The sequence below is a fragment of the Helianthus annuus genome, chromosome 13, assembly GCF_002127325.2.
Source record: "Helianthus annuus cultivar XRQ/B chromosome 13, HanXRQr2.0-SUNRISE, whole genome shotgun sequence".
NCBI lineage: Eukaryota > Viridiplantae > Streptophyta > Magnoliopsida > Asterales > Asteraceae > Helianthus > Helianthus annuus.
The window spans coordinates 84,560,558-84,577,172 of NC_035445.2; the positions used below are offsets into that span (position 1 = coordinate 84,560,558).

Sequence of the window (16,615 nt, forward strand, 5' to 3'; positions counted from 1 at the left end):
GGCGGTGGATGGTGGAATGGTAGTTTCAGATCTGAAAAACCCAATAAGTGGTTGAAGTTGGTGGTGGTTTCAGATCTAGTTTCCGACAAGATGATGGCGATCGTAGGTGATGGTGGAGGTGTTGGTTGTGATGTGGTAGTTTATGGTTTTGAAAATGGTGGATTTGAGTATACGGGGAAGAGAAATGAATTGCAGATGCTAGGTTTTTTTTTTTTGTGAAGATGGTGAGTTTTGACTAAAATGTCCCTCATGTTTTTTCATCTTTGCCACATGTGCTCCTCTTATTGATTCTTATCCTTTCTACCAAAACTAAACTTTCTATTTGATCTTTTCCCTTACAAATAAATAAAAAAGAATTGCACAGTGTTACAACGCCTTAGCTCTACGTCCCTTTCCGTGTTGAGGTTTGACAGTGTTAGCACGGTAGCGCCCCTTGGATGGGTTACATGACACCACCAGGTCCACCACCCCATAACTCTTGCTTTGTCTATTTGTTTTATTTATGTTAGAATCAGGGACGGGACAGTTCATGGCATGTGCCGGTAGATGCGACCGCATAAGGCCCAACTTTTTAGGCCCAAGAACATAAAATTCTCGGTTCCATATGTACCATCAAATATATAAAGCCCAAATAAGTTAATAATGTGATTCAATTGAGATGGTTCAGGGCCTTCTTAAATACATTATAGAGGTAAGTTCTAAACCCAGCATCTACATTTTGTTTATATAATCTTGAAATATATAGGTAAATCAAATGCGAAAAAGCAATAAATTTTGGTGTTATGCGTGTTGAAATATATAGGTAAACCAAATGTGAAAAAGCAATAAATTTTGGTGTTTTGTGTGTGGGTCTTATGGGACCTTTCCCCACTACTTGCACGTTAAATTGGCCCTTCTCCCCCTCCATCCACATGTAATCTACCCCTACATTTCAGTTTCATTTAAAAAAAATTGTAGATGCCAGGTTTTAAAGCAGCATCTATACTGTATTATCAATGATCTCTTGTCCTAATAATTAAGAAAGAGATAGGAAACTTTGTTTCTTTTAGAGGTTTTGGATTCAAATTCGAGCAAGGGGATTTTAATACTAACTTGTTGATACTAACATCTAATTACTAATCTGATTAACGATATTCTAATCGTAGGCCGTTCAAAAAAAACATCTGTACTGTATTCAAGAAAGCGCTTAACTATCCGAGAATCATATTATTAAATTGTTTGGCTTTGTATATCTATTTTATGTAATGTATAAAACGAAGTACTTAACTTTTTTAGCCTCAAAATTTTTAACCATGTGCGGTCGCATCTCCCACACATACCATGGCCATTCTTACTCATTCACAACGTTTTTAATTAATACTATATATTAATGGTAGAAAACAGAAAATGAGTCGAGTCAAATATAATATATTTTCATGTTTACTTTTTATGTATGTTTCGATGTCAATTTTGTTTAGAAAACGAGTCATGTCAAATATAATACATCTTGATTCGATGGTATAGATTCGAGTTATTGGTCTACATTTCAATGTAAATTCATTTGGAAACGAATCAGGTCAAATATAATATGTTTTCATATTTACTTTTTATATACGTTCTGACGTAAATTTTGTTTTCATTTATAATACGTTTTCACGCTTATTCTTTATGTGCGTTTTGACATAAATTTTGTTTGAAAACGAGTCGAGTTAAATATAATACATTTTGATTCGTCGATTAAATTTAAGTTGGTTTACATTATAACGTAAAGGGTCGATAATAATCTATACATAAACACGCCGCATAGATGGTACAAAATTCGAGTTCGTCTACATTTCGACATAAATTTGGTATACTTTTTTGTATACATTCGAGTTTGTCTACGTTTCAACGTATATTTGGAAAAAAAAAATTGTAAATGAGTCGGGTCAAATATAATACATTTTAATTCGTCGATTAAATTCGAGTTGGTCTACGTTTTAAAATAAATGGTTAATAATATATACATAATCATGCCGCATGGTCGGTACAAAATTCAAATTTGTCTACATATAGACATAAATTAGGTATACTTTTTCATATAATTCGAGTTTGTCTATGTTTTGACATAAATTTGGTGTACGCTTTTATGCTTTATTAGACTGGTCGCATATAATATGCTTTGACTTGACAGTATAAATTCGAGTTAGTCTACTTTTAACCCGTCGTAACACGCGCCCGGTAACAAACTAGGTTTTATTTATTTTATAGTTTAAAAACATAGAATTATAAAAGAAAGAAAAATATATGCTTGAATATCCCAAATTGTATACTTAAAACGCTAATGGGTATACTCAATACCTGAGTAATTACTTGATGAATATTCAACGGGTTTTGAACCGGATATAGGACGTAATTTAACAACCAAGTATGAATATGAGATCAACCATATTCATTCAATAGCTGACTTATTGCCATCATGTGAGTCAACCCTGCTCATTTACAATGTTTTTAATAAATACACATGTGTTTAAAAGGTATGAATATTTGTATAAATAAATTATTACATCACTTAAGATATTACCCATGGCATATATGAACAAAGTTTTATAGATGAACACTGTAGTCTCATCATTTCATCTTCACAAACAATCTTCATCACTCTCATGGCAACATCTCTAAACCTGTCATCATCCTTCCAAGATCCCAAACACAACTTCCCACAACCTTCTCCAAGCCATCTTCTCCCAAAAACCCTAAAACTCAACTTCCATAACAAATCATCCAAATCACCAAACCCCATAACATGCTTATCTCTCCCAATCCTAACCCCAAACCCAACATCCAAGATCCCCAAAAAGATAAAAAAATCCCAATCTTTAAAGAAGATCATAGACCACTTAATCAAATTTGGCCGGAAATTCAAGGCTCCAGCAACTGGACCGGCCTGTTAGACCCCATGAACTCCCACCTCCGCCATGAGATAATTCGCTACGGCGAATTCGCTCAGGCATGCTACGACTCGTTCGACTTCGACCCGCGATCCAAATACTGTGGAACTTGTAAATACCAAGGTGCCCATTTCTTTGAAAAGCTTGGTATGACTGATCATGGATATAGTATCAGTCGTTATCTTTATGCAACTTCCAACATAAATCTTCCAAATTTCTTTCAAAGATCGAAACTATCAAGTGTTTGGAGCCAACATGCAAACTGGATGGGCTACGTGGCTGTTACAACCGATGAAAATGAAGTCCGGCGGTTAGGCAGGCGAAATATTGTTATTGCATGGCGAGGTACGGTTACGTACCTTGAATGGATTCATGATTTGAAAGATATCTTGCATCCTGCTCATTTTAGTGATGATCCGGCGATAAAGATCGAATCAGGGTTCTTTGATTTGTACACTACGAAAGAGCATTCGTGCCATTATAGCTCGTTCTCGGCTCGTGAGCAGATTCTTTCAGAGATTAAGAGGATTAAGGAGAGGTATGATGGTGAAGAGCTTAGTATTACGATCACCGGGCATAGTCTTGGAGCGGCGCTAGCGTTGTTGAGCGCTTATGATATCGCGGAGATGAAGTTAAACTTTACTAATACGGGTCAGAAGATACCGATCACGGTGTTCTCGTTTTCTGGTCCAAGGGTAATGTTAGCCGAGTTTATTATCTATTAATCTATTATATTTATTATTATTTAAGTTTGTTTGCTACTCACTATTTGTCTTCACACCCTTTTTTATCATTATCAATAAGTGGTTAACTTTATTTAAAGGTGGGGTCAAGAGGGTGGCATCCTAATTTGTTGGATTTTTTTATGTTTTATATAAGTTATTTTTAAGAAAAACATGAGTTAGACCTTCTTATTTATGGCTGGTCGAAAAGAGAACCTTAGATGAGCCTATGAGTAAAAAGTTTTGGTTGTCATGAGATTTGTCATTATCTTTTCATCGCATTCTCTATATAAGATATCTAGTTTTAAATTATTCAAATACACAAAAAGTACTATTTATCGATACAGTTTTTTCAGTTCTTTTGATTTTTTTTCAGGTCGGTAACTTGAAGTTCAAAGAACGTTGTGAAAACCTCGGGATCAAGGTTTTACGAGTGGTTAACGCGCACGACAAGGTACCGAAGGTACCTGGAATTTTCGCTAACGAGAAGACAAAACATCAAAAGTACATCGAAGAGAAGATATCGTTCCCATGGAGTTACGCTCATGTTGGAATAGAACTCGAGTTAGATCAAAATGATTCACCGTTTTTGAAGCGAACAAATGATATTAGCTGTGCTCATAACCTTGAAGCATTGTTACATTTGGTAGATGGTTATGTTGGTAAAGGATTAGGGTTTTGTTCCTCAACAAATAGGGACATTGCACTTGTGAACAAGAGTTGCGATTTATTGAAGGAAGAGTATGGAGTGCCGGCGTATTGGCGACAGGATGAGAATAAGGGGATGGTGAGGGGTGGCGATGGGCGGTGGATCTTGCCGGAGCGGCCTCGGTTGGATTCGCATCCGCCGGATACTGCGTACTACCTTGAACAAGTTCTAAAGTTTGCTGCTAAATCTACTTTGAAGGCACTTTAATTATGTACGTAAGTGTAGTTGTATGCATGAATAATTTTACAAGTCAAATTAAATGAGTTTGATTTTTGCACCTTAAGATATGTTTGTGTACAAAGATTATATCAAAATATTTGTTGTTAAATTTTTTTTGCATGTTGAACATAATTCAAACTTGTAATTTTTAAATCATAACCGAAGCATTAGGATATTATTCCAAAATATAAATGGCCTTTTGCTATCTATATATGTTCGAAATGCATGACGGTTATAAACAGTTCTATCAGTGGTGGATCCAAGAATTTTTCCAGAGGTTCTTTTTGGTAGATTTTACTAATTCTTACTAACTTTTTTCCAAATCATACTAGGTTTTCACTAATTTTTTTCAAACTGAGGGTTCATGACAACCCCCAAAACCCCCTGGATACGCCCCTAAGTTATATAGTGACTGTCGTAGATACATAGTTTTTTAACGTGGGTTATGTTAGAATGGGTATTCTAAATTATTTAAAAATTGATGTACTACGATTTAAACTTTTAAAAGTATTGTTGCATATTAAACTAATATGAATAAAATCGACAGTTGAATTTAAATGACTTTGTTGTAACAATTCAAATGGAAAATACACTTTTAAAGAAAGAAACATGACATGATAAGTCATAAGACCCAAAGTCACCTATCCGCCACCCAAAACCGAAAAGGTGTTGTGGTGGCATCCTTTAGCAAGTGTCACCCTATCCTATCAATTTTCCCTTTTATGTTGGGGATAATCTAGAAAAAGTGACTTCCTTGGTTTTTTTTTTAACGAGAAATTTCTTTTATTTCTGTCGTCTGTAGAACTTGAACCTAAGATCTCCCTCTTCTAAAGTGTCTTTGTCAATGGACCACCACCCCATTAGTTAACTTCGTTAGTTAACAAGAGAATGTCTAGCTATTATACTTTTCAATCTCGGAAATGTTCCTATAAATGCGTATGATGACGTCTATGTTTTACGGTTAGGCGACAGTGTTTTAGAAACATTGAGATTATGCCACACGTTGAAAATACCTATACTTACTTTAGCGTCAACGTCTTAGACAGTGTTCATATCGTCGACGCTCATACAGCATGTCACAAGCGACAACATTGCTCTTACAGCATGTCACGGGCGCCATCGCTCTTAACAACATGTCCAATTCGTAGACGCCGCCCATGACATGATCTAAGTGGACCTAAAGCATTGTCGGTCGATCGTACAACAAGGGCCTCGTCACCCGTATCAAGAGGGACATTTGTGAAATTGAAAATAAAAGAAGACATTCTCTTGTTAACCAAGACAAAAAAGGAACATTTTCTGGATTATCCTTTTATGTTAACGTGATATTCATTATTTAGTATTTACTTGATTAAAGTTTGAAAGAATATATCTTTGCAAACAATACCTAAGAATTAATTACACAAATTCATATAGTTCGAAAAGAAACCTTGCACCCTCAAGTAGGGCCGTAAATGAACAGAACGTTCAATAAACAGTTTGTGAACTGTTTGGCGGGAAGTTCGTTTATGTTCGTTCGATTAGCTTAACGAACGAACACGAACAAAAAAATTTCATTCGGTTAGCTTAGCGAACGAACACGAACAAAGGTCTCGTTCATTCGACTTCCTTCATGAACGTTCGGTAATATGTTCGGTTCTGTTCATTCGTTTGTATTAAAATGTAATAAATAATAAACCTTTTATATAAACATATTGAAAACTTGAAACCCTATTTTTTTTAGGTTAGCTAAAATTTGGACATTCAAAGACATCTTTTGGGACATTTATGTCTAAGTTACTTAAACTTTGAATAATTATGTATAAGTTAGTTAAACGTGATTCATCGTTGATGGTTGTAGTAGACTTCTTGTGTTTTGATTTATCATTTGATGATTATATTTAACCACTTATGTGCAATGTTTAAGGATAACAATGTTTTTATTCTTTATTTTCAAGTTAAAAGTTCGTTTTTATTTGTTTGCGTTTGTTTGTGTTCGATACCAGTGTTCACGAACTGTTCAGGAACAACTGAATTTCCCTAACGAACGAACAAAAACATAAACTTATTATCGGTATGTGTTCGTGAACAGTTCGCGAACATGTTAACTTCCTTAACGAATAAACACGAACATGGCCTTATTCGTGTTCGTTCGGTTCGTTTACAACCTTACCCTCAAGCCCTCCTTGAACAGTCATCGCTAATATATAAAAGTGTGGCAACCAGAGATGGGTTTGATAGCTAAAAATTTCAAACCATAAGACCATGTGTATTGGTAACACCACATAACCCCTTAGGGGTTATGTGATAAATAGCAAGAGGGGGGTTATGGGGTATTGTATCACTAAAGTGTGTAGTGGTAACACCACATGACACCATATATAATCATTACTCAATTATTAATTTTATTATTATTTTTCATTAATTTTTAAATTTATAATATTTAAAAACACATAACATTTCATTAAAGTTAAAAAACATTACAATAAAATATATTTAAGACTACACGTCTTCATCATCGTTTTCGCCTTCTTCTTCGTTATCTCCGTCATCCAAACCTTCGTTTTCAAAGCCTCCAACTTTGAAGAATTCTTCTTCGGAGTCCTCTTGTGTAACACCCCAAAACCGAATTATTAATTTGCTAGTTTGTTATCATGTTTAACAAAATGAGGTATAATAACTGGGTTAGTAAACCTAGTTAATTGTCTAGCAAGTTAAGTAAAGGAATGAAATTAAAGCCAAATATGATAGTGTCATGAATTTAAGGGGCTAAGGTTGCCAAACTAGAAACTTGAATTGAATAAGAATAAAAAGAAAAATCAAAACTCACACACATACAGTGTGTGAGTCTCGACGATCGAACAAGGGAGCAGGGCAAGGTAAAACCCTAGTTTCACCAAATCCATCAAATTCAGTAGGGATTTCAAGGAAAATCGAACGCATGAACCTCTAATCTTGAACATCTAACCTTGTTCATTGATGTGGTAAGTCCAATTTCGTGATTTGATGAATTGTAGGAAATGGGTTTCAACCCAATCATGAGTTTGTAATATGATTTGTGTAAATTGGATGTTGGGACTCCTATTAGAACAGAAATCATGTTCAATTTTTAAGTTAGTTGAAATATTTTAGTATAAACCAACTTTATGAGAATATGTTATGAGTAGGAGGATTGAAATTGATACAACCATGTGAAGTTTGAACTATGATGTTTAGAGATACTTGAAATCTTAGACAAATGGGGGTAGGATGAAAGATTTCTATGAATTTGGTTGATTGTTAATATGTCACGTGAAGAATTAGTAGGAATTATGCTTTAAAAGCTTGTACATAATGTTTCACAAATGCGAAACCCGCCAAGTGTTTGATGAAATGCCTAAGAGAACAAATATGTGAAGTTGTATGCAAGTTATAAGCTTATAAGTATAGAAAGTGATTATGATATAATTGTTAGCAAACTAACACGTGAAGTGTGTTTTAGATGGAGTCATGTGGATTTCTAGTAATAATGTATGTCGGGTTCAAGGATAGTGTCTAATTAGTTAATCTTGAATGATGATGTTGTTGTTATAAACTTATGAGATATGTAGTATCAAAAGAATTGATTATGCTATGTGTGCTTATGTGACCTTATGGTCGTATGTGTGTGTTATACCACGCGAGTAGGAAATGTATAAAATGTCCATAGCATAATTGATTACAATAATGCGAAATGAATGCAATTTTAGAATGTGCGTTATACTCATGATGTGGTAATCGTGATGACATGATAAGTATAGGATCGTGTCAATATGGGGGAAAGCACGGAAGGTTAACGGAACGAGTAAGAGGAAACATGTACGAAACGGACACTCGAGGTAAGTAAACTCCCGGACTCCATCTTTAATAGTAATGGAATTAATTGTATGATAATCGTTAAAGGTTATGTTGAAATTTGTTATTGAAGATGATATCGAATGAGTAGTATTAAGTAAGTGATTTCCGTAATCACTTCTTAGTTTGTGTGAGTAATATAATGTTTTAATTAATTAAACATGATGTTTAAGGTCAAATATGTGTTGAAGTCTTTCGTCATAAATGATGGGATTAAAGTTGACTAAAACGCCCTCGATGGGTATATCGGGCAAACGATCTTAAAAGTAGTTTAGAAACAAGCTATTCGATTAGTGTAATGTATTGGTCAAGTATGAAAGTGGGGAGTATGGTTTTGTAAGTCATAGACCATTTGATGCGCAAATACCCATAACGGGTCGAAATAAGCTTTTGAGCGCAAATGGGTTAAGAGGATGCAAGGCATCCGAGAATTTAATCTCTTATGACAGTCGTCGTTGAAATTATTGAGTTCATATGAAGTTGAGGTCAAATCAACAGATTGTTTTGATAAATGCATGACGGGTCGAATAATTCGTAAATGAATAATAAGCCAAAAACGTATAAGTCAAGAATTTCCTTAACCCGGATGTTGGATTTTAAGTTCACATGATAGAATGTTAATTTACAATCATGTAGGAAGAAACGGGAGGTTAAACGGGTAAACGGTTTAAAAGTTATGCAAGTTTTAGTGCGTTCGAACGACGAAAACAACACAGCAGGAAAACTGGTTTTCGAGAGGCCGTAGCCTACGCCCTAATGGGCCGTCGCCTACGCCCCCTGGAAAGTCAGTTTTTGCTGACGGGTTATTTTGCTGCCTACGGAGGTTTTTGGCTACGTGTAAATACAAGGGTCGTCGCCTACGCCCCCTAGGGCCGTCGCCGACGCCCTCCCCATGTCCAAAAAGCTGAAATTTCATTATTTATGTAATTTATGCATCGTAGGCTTCGGTATATTATCCGTGGACTACGGTGGGTCTCCCAAACATGATTTTTAACGTTCCTTTGATGTATATGGATTATAAATCTAAATCCAAGTCCCATGTGATTAATGTGTGAGTATGCAAGACATGGAAAGTGTACGTAGGAGTGTATGTACGTATGTAGGTGAGTATTTATGTATATATGAAGATACGTAGGAGTATAAGCATGTATTGTAGAGATGTAGAAATGTAGGCACGTATGTAAATGTGTATGTATAAATATATGCATGAAGGTGCGTATGAGAGTATGCAAATATGTAGAAGTATAGGAAGGTATGTACGTATGTAGATGTGGATGTATGCTGGTGAGAATGTAAGTGTGCATAATTTAGATACGTTGAGTAATACATTATTAATGGTGTATCTTGAGGATGAAAAGTAATGCAGGTACATTATTGAAGCCTCACCAGGGTACGAATACGCAGATGAAATGCTTAAAGTTAAAAAGATAACGAAATGGGGAGTGTACAGGTATAAATTTTGTTTATGTATGGTATGCTAATGCTATGATTGTATGTGGTGAGTGCAGGCTATGCAAATCGCGGGCTATTATCATGAGGAATAGAGATCGAAGACCGAGTCACGAGAGAGATTGTATGGAATTAATTGAGTTTGTACATTAGCAAACAAATGTTATGCTTTTGTTTTGTAAAACAGATATTTTTAAAATGAATTTTCAAGTAAGTCAAGACGTGCGTAATGAAAGAAATTTTACAGCACGAATTTCCGCTGCGACTTTTGTCAAATATGTATTAGGGTCTTACATCTTGGTCGTCGCCGTCGTTTCTAATGGGGCGAATCGCCCAAGCATGCTCGACTTAATCTACCTTTAACGCGTTGTATAACTCCCTGGAACGCAATAGTTGGCTTTTTTAAGATTCTATCCTCCATTGTTGCTTGTGTTCCTTAAAAAACATCTTTTGGAAAATAGTTTTGGCAAATTGCTTGTAAAGCCCGTCTTTTGCGTCTAATAAAATGACGACCAAAGGACACTAGTAACATAAACCTTCTTAAAAAGTGTCCAAGCTTTTCGCAATTAAACATAAAGACATCAATAACATTTGGGCGCTAATTTAACAAAATTTGGGCATGACCCGTCCATAAGACGAGTATATCCCTCTTTTAACCATCAACAAAACCAACAAGTCTACAACCTGTTCATCTAGACACGGCTAAGAATCATACATCAAGTGTTAAAAAGTGTAAACACTAACAAAGTTTTATACAAAAAAACGAGCATTTGACCCAAAACATTAATACGTAATAGCGGAAGCGCTTGATAACCATCAAGTGTGCATATGCTCGCTCCAAATTGCCAAGTCGCCTAAATTGAGGATTTACCTACATTCAACATAATAAAATAAGTTAGTATTTCGCCACTAACAATTCTAGATAATAAACCCATTCGTTTCATTCTCGGATTATCATCATTCAATTACTTTGCTAACCGTTAAACGGTTCATTACATGCTTACCTCAAATAGAGGCTAAGCTTACTTTACTTATCATACCCCGTTAGGAACGGATACTAGCATCATTACATCGCTTTCATTTGATTTGATCATAATGAACAAATCATAGTCATTACATTCTTACATCATACCTCGATCCGAGAAAAACGGATCGAGTAGACTTTCATCCATTACATACATAACTTCCCATACCCGGTTCGACTAAAAGTACCGGATATGATGCGTTAACTTTCGTATTTTAATCATTCCTCAACATCCGTTTATGACGGATCTAACTTTACTTTCAACAATCGGATATCTCAACATTCACGGTTCCAACATAACAATTTAATACATTAGAGATTATTAAACATATGACAACATAATAAAAACATAAGGTGTACACTAACGTACCTCGATCTTGCGAGTCTCCCGTTTTCTTAGTGTTTGAGCCTTCTTCTTTCACGCCTACATTAAACGTATTCATTCATTTAGCCCAACACTTTCATTTCATCATTTACATAGATTTCTCATTTTCAAGTGACAATATTATCACTAACTTTTCAGATTTTTACACATTTATTCTCTTAAGCATTTCATCAAACACTTGGTGGGCATTATATTCAATGCATAAGGTGCAAGCATGTAAAGCATATTCCTACTAATCCATTTTTACACAACATTCACAACCAATCTTTTTACATAATTTTTTTTCCATTCTACATCAGTTTATCTTTCATTTATGATTCTCAACAAGATTTTACATCTAAAACTTATACGTATGATTTCTACTCAAACATCCTATTCATACTAACCTCTTAACAAGTGGGTTTTGCTACAATCATAACATTCCATCGAAATCAAACATAATTTATGCCTTAGTTTACTATCTTAACCTTCAATTACACAAAATTTCTCATAAACTCATGGTTTGGGCGAAACCCTATTCCTAGGATTCGTCAAAACACAAAATTGAACTTACCACTCTATTGAGTATGATGTGTTAAACGAGAATTTGATGACATGCAACTGATTGGCCTTGAATTCCTTTGTTAATTTGTTGAATCATACAAGAACAAGGGTAAACCCTTGTTTTCTCCTGCCCTGGTCGACCCAAATCACGCACACAGTGTGTGCTTTTTGGTTTCAACATTTTTAATCCTTAATTAATAATAATTTTTCACATTACCCCCTCCACAATTGTTAAGAGTTTTTTTTTATTAGGCATTTCCCATAATCTAACTCATAATCTTTTATCATAACCCATCAACCAAGTTAGTTTTATTCACTTTTTCTTACTTTACTATTAACCAGCTTTTGGGGTGTTACAAGTCTACCCCCCTTAAAAGGAGGTTTCGTCCCCGAAACCTTTCTCGATACAACTAGACCACTTCTATTCTTACTTTTTCATCTATTCACTCACACTGCTTAATATAACATAGATGCATTCGGGATCTTGGCAAGAGTTTCATTCATGCATAAACGTATTTGTACGCATTGTCCCTCCGTTCTTAAATCAAACAAATTTCCTTCATAATCACATATAAGTCAGAATCTGATCCAGAGCTCTTATTAGTGTCGTTTTCACTTTATAATGCTAGTTCCTAACATACATCATCACTAGCGGTTCGTTCATTGAAATTTATTCCAAATACATACAATTTGTCGAACAAGCTTATGCTTACGGCTTGTTTCTATCTTTCAAAATAAGCGTAACATATTCATACATCTACTAATATAAATAAATCGATTTATTTCATTCCGCATACGAATCATGCACGATATAATCCATTATTGTAGTCATGATCAGCAAACCCCATTTTCCCATTACTAACGCTCTTCTAATTACTTCCTTGTTCATATGAGGGCTTAGCATAACATTATACGTATACTATAAACATTTAATGACTTAGTTGTACTAATACAAAGCTACCCACTTCCTAATCACTTTTTCATACTTAATACGAGTATAAAGCATCATTCTACGATTACTACCGTAACTCGAACTAATTATAAGTTTGAATTTAGTCATCAAATTTAATCCTTCGCACACTTTATTATTAGCTCCTTGCATGAACTACTTATGATAACAACTAGGTATGTTGTGTACGAGCACCATTGGAACGTTTAACCAAATCAGCTCAACTTTCATTTAAGGCCTTTAGATCTCCCTCTCAATGACATTCATACCTTCTCACGCTGACCATTACAAGTCGATTATTGTATACCATACCATAATTATTCTACCATTCATTTTGTTCACTCTTAAAAATAAATCTACGGATTCTTAATCATTAATCAAGAACTAAACATTTTACTAACCTCGCCTTCAGTGCATAAGTCAGTTATCCGTGTGCCGGATCGATCCGCTTCTTTGTATGTACCTTCTGTACTAGAATTGGTCTCATTCATTCATGAAATATGCTCCCACTCGTGAGCATCCTTCCACTAACTTTATTACTATCACCTTACTAAGAATTCTATCATATTTATCTATAAATAAATAGTTAGTACATAACCTTTCATAATTGCATCCTACAGGGTGTTTGTTCGCCTATTGTTTCTTTCACAATTTTTCTTACGTGCATGCTAAAACATATCATACATTCCATTTCTTACATACTATCCTTTTATTTTATTGGTTATTTCGTCAACTTTCGCAGTTTGACCCTTCAAGGTCAGACTAACACCCCCATACTTATTGTGGTCGTATCGAGGTACACGTTCGTACCCTATACTTGCATAATTGTGAGGATTTCATTTACTTCGTTTGACTTTTCGGAAGTCTAATTGTAAATACATTCTTACATATGGGTATCAGTTATCCTAGTCTGACCCATCATTCTCTAGTCGGGCCCTAAGCTCCTATTAAAAGTATAATCTTTTTATACGTATCTGACGCGGGTCGAATCCCTTGACTCGTTATTCATACTTTGCGACGGTTAATACTTTACAAACTATGACAATGCATGCCCATACATTACGCTCACCTATAAGTAATAAACTTTGACAAATCGAACATTAAATACCGGGTTCAAATGGCGATCGCCATTTGACCCGTATGACTTATTTGAGTTTGGTTCTTAGAATTTTTTTATTCTTACTTGTTTATTCCGTCTTCTCAGATTCAAATATTTTCTTTCGTACCTTTCTTTCTTCTGCCGTATCATTTACCATGTCATTTCTTACGAAACGTTTTCATATTAATCTTCTACATTCAACTTCGAGTGTTGGGTCCTAACACTTAATTTCATATCCTATTTCATGTAGCGCGTCTTAACGCGACACTTTACATCCTATTTCTAGTGGTGTTCCCACCCTTCTTTCTTAAGTTTGTCTTACATTCAATTGTAGGGTTATACTTTTCATTCATATCTTTCTTTCTTATATTGATCTGTTCCTTTAAGAATCGTTAGACTCCTTTTTGCTAGCTTGACCGGACATAAGTGAGATGATTCTCGTGTTTTTCTCGAGCTTCGGTCAATACATGACCATTCCTTAACATACCATTTCCATTTGTTTGTTCACCGTATTAGGTGTTAATTCACCTATGTTCTCTAACATGTCTCTTACTAATGAGTATACTACTTTACACGTTGTATTTCTTACGTAATACTTCCAGCATTTGTAAGTAATTATTATTTATTGACTTCTACAATATAACCTTTTAAGGTCAACCACCACCCGGTACTTTTTGTATATAAGTATTGTAGTACGGGTTGTTCTTACTTTCAATTCGAACATACTTACGAAACGCCTTTAGCTAACATCTGAACTATTATCCTTTCCATACCTTTCATTATCATTACCAAGTTCTCATTTATTTATACGTTCCACTTAATTTCAAATATTCAAACACGAATACATCTTCATGTAAATAAATTCGAAGTGATTGTGAATTCACCTTCCGTTAGCGTCCATGTTCACGCTTACTTTATTACTTCCTCTTAACCCTTTTTGCCATCCATGCTCAAGTAAATTGACAGGATTCCCATCCTTACATATCATTATGTTCGTAATATCATTAGCTTATGTGAGCATACATACGACTGTTCTCTTTCTTTCTATTCATACGTTAATCGACTTTCGTTAGTAGAATTTCGTATAAATGAGACGTTCATTAATAGTTATCTCATTTCAAATTCATACAACTAAACTATCATCAATCATAACACGTAATTCATCTAGTACGTAACACATTAACTCTTTACTTAAACAATTGTGTCTATTGGCCATCCCATGATATCCCTATACTGTTGACTTTCAGAAAGTCAACTGTCTCGTTTACACTCTTTAAACTTTTGAACATGTAATCCTCTAAATACGATAGGCCATAATAATAATATCCTATGTATTTTGATACTCGTATTGTACGACATGTACAATTTACGTGATCCTCTAAACAATACACATATACATTCACATACGCGTACTTTCACATGCTAATGCTCCATGATTCTACAATTAGCAAATTTCATTCGGAGCAACTATATAACATAATTTCAACATATCATTTACTAATTAGTTCGTATGATTCACATTTAGCACATATTCGCCTCTTAATCATACTAGAGCAAATCATTAAATACACATAAGGTACAAGCCCCTAATGCATAATTCTATCAAAGCATGCATTCATCCGAATTTTCATACGAATTCCATCTAACTCACATTCTTCAAATTATTTTCACCACTAATCTTATCATTTTTATATTCATTTATTATCAATTCCGGTTCTTTCACATATCCAAGTACTTTGGTCTATATTTACTTCCTTCATTATTCATTATCATACGTTCCCAACCCCACTTTATACATTCGTCATTCATTTCATGCCATTCATACGTTACATTCGACTTTTATAAATTTTACTTTATCGGCAACGATCTACATAACTTTACATAACTTATTATATCTTCTAATAACTTGACAGGAACATAGAACGGGCATTTCTGAGAAGTATGGGAACCTAAATTATAATTCACAAGCTTTCGATACATCATAGTTCATTAGTCCATAATTACTTCATTCAAACTCTTACATTTTAAACTTTACTTGCCGCTTATACTTCCATCATTCATTCGTATCATTCGACATGCTACCTTCGAATTTTATAAATTTCTTTTTATCGTAACCACTAATCGTGGTTACATATATCTTACTAGGCCTTATATAGACCCTACACTAACATTTAATAGGTCTTCGGACAGTTTGGGAACTCAAATACGAAAAACAAAGCAAAACAAAATTTTCAGCGGATTTAATTTCCGCTAGCCGTCGGCGACGGCTTCACTCCCCGTCGGCGACGGGCTTCGTAAATGGGCGTCGCCCACAATGTTCGTAGACAGAAAGATAGGTCGTCGGCAAGCATGAGGGCGTCGGCGACGGCTCACAGCCCGTCAGCGACGGCCCTTTCTTTGCTGAAACGCTGAAAAACCTTGTTTTGGAAAGCTTGTTGGTGATTTGTTGTGAAAAACTCAAGAAAAATATGAAGTTTGTGGAAATTTTGCCCAGACACAGCTGTGTTGATTATTTGCGTACAATGTCACACGGCTGTGTCAGCCTTGCCACACACCCTGATCTCAGCAACAAGTATCAATGGTCCACACAGCTGTGTCACTTAACGACACAACTGTGTGCGGTGCCAGATCAGATATAACCTAATGTTTAACTCCCATTATTACTACTCCACATACTTAACTTAAATATTTATCATAAACACACTATACATACTTGTATTAAACAAAAACTTAAAATTTTACCTCATTGGCGATC

General features: G+C 35.0%; 1 protein-coding gene and 2 long non-coding RNA genes across 3 annotated transcripts; 2 read left to right on the forward strand and 1 right to left on the reverse strand.

Moving 5' to 3' along the window:
• Nucleotides 1-2,528: 2,528 nt before the first annotated feature.
• Nucleotides 2,529-4,617, forward strand: LOC110898420 (phospholipase A1-Igamma3, chloroplastic). Its single transcript, XM_022145204.2, has 2 exons — nucleotides 2,529-3,604; nucleotides 4,008-4,617. The coding sequence occupies exons 1-2, from the start codon at nucleotides 2,765-2,767 to the stop codon at nucleotides 4,545-4,547; spliced, it is 1,380 nt and encodes a 459-aa protein (XP_022000896.1). The 5' UTR covers nucleotides 2,529-2,764; the 3' UTR covers nucleotides 4,548-4,617.
• Nucleotides 4,618-7,367: 2,750 nt separating this feature from the next.
• Nucleotides 7,368-10,074, forward strand: LOC110902892. Its single transcript, XR_002571498.2, has 3 exons — nucleotides 7,368-7,522; nucleotides 8,318-8,395; nucleotides 9,920-10,074. It is a non-coding gene; the product is annotated as an uncharacterized LOC110902892 (long non-coding RNA).
• Nucleotides 10,075-10,462: 388 nt separating this feature from the next.
• On the reverse strand, nucleotides 10,463-11,947 carry LOC110902893. The gene is made up of 3 exons (XR_002571500.2): nucleotides 11,823-11,947; nucleotides 11,255-11,308; nucleotides 10,463-10,731 (listed from the first exon to the last, which is right to left on the reverse strand). It is a non-coding gene; the product is annotated as an uncharacterized LOC110902893 (long non-coding RNA).
• Nucleotides 11,948-16,615: the final 4,668 nt, after the last annotated feature.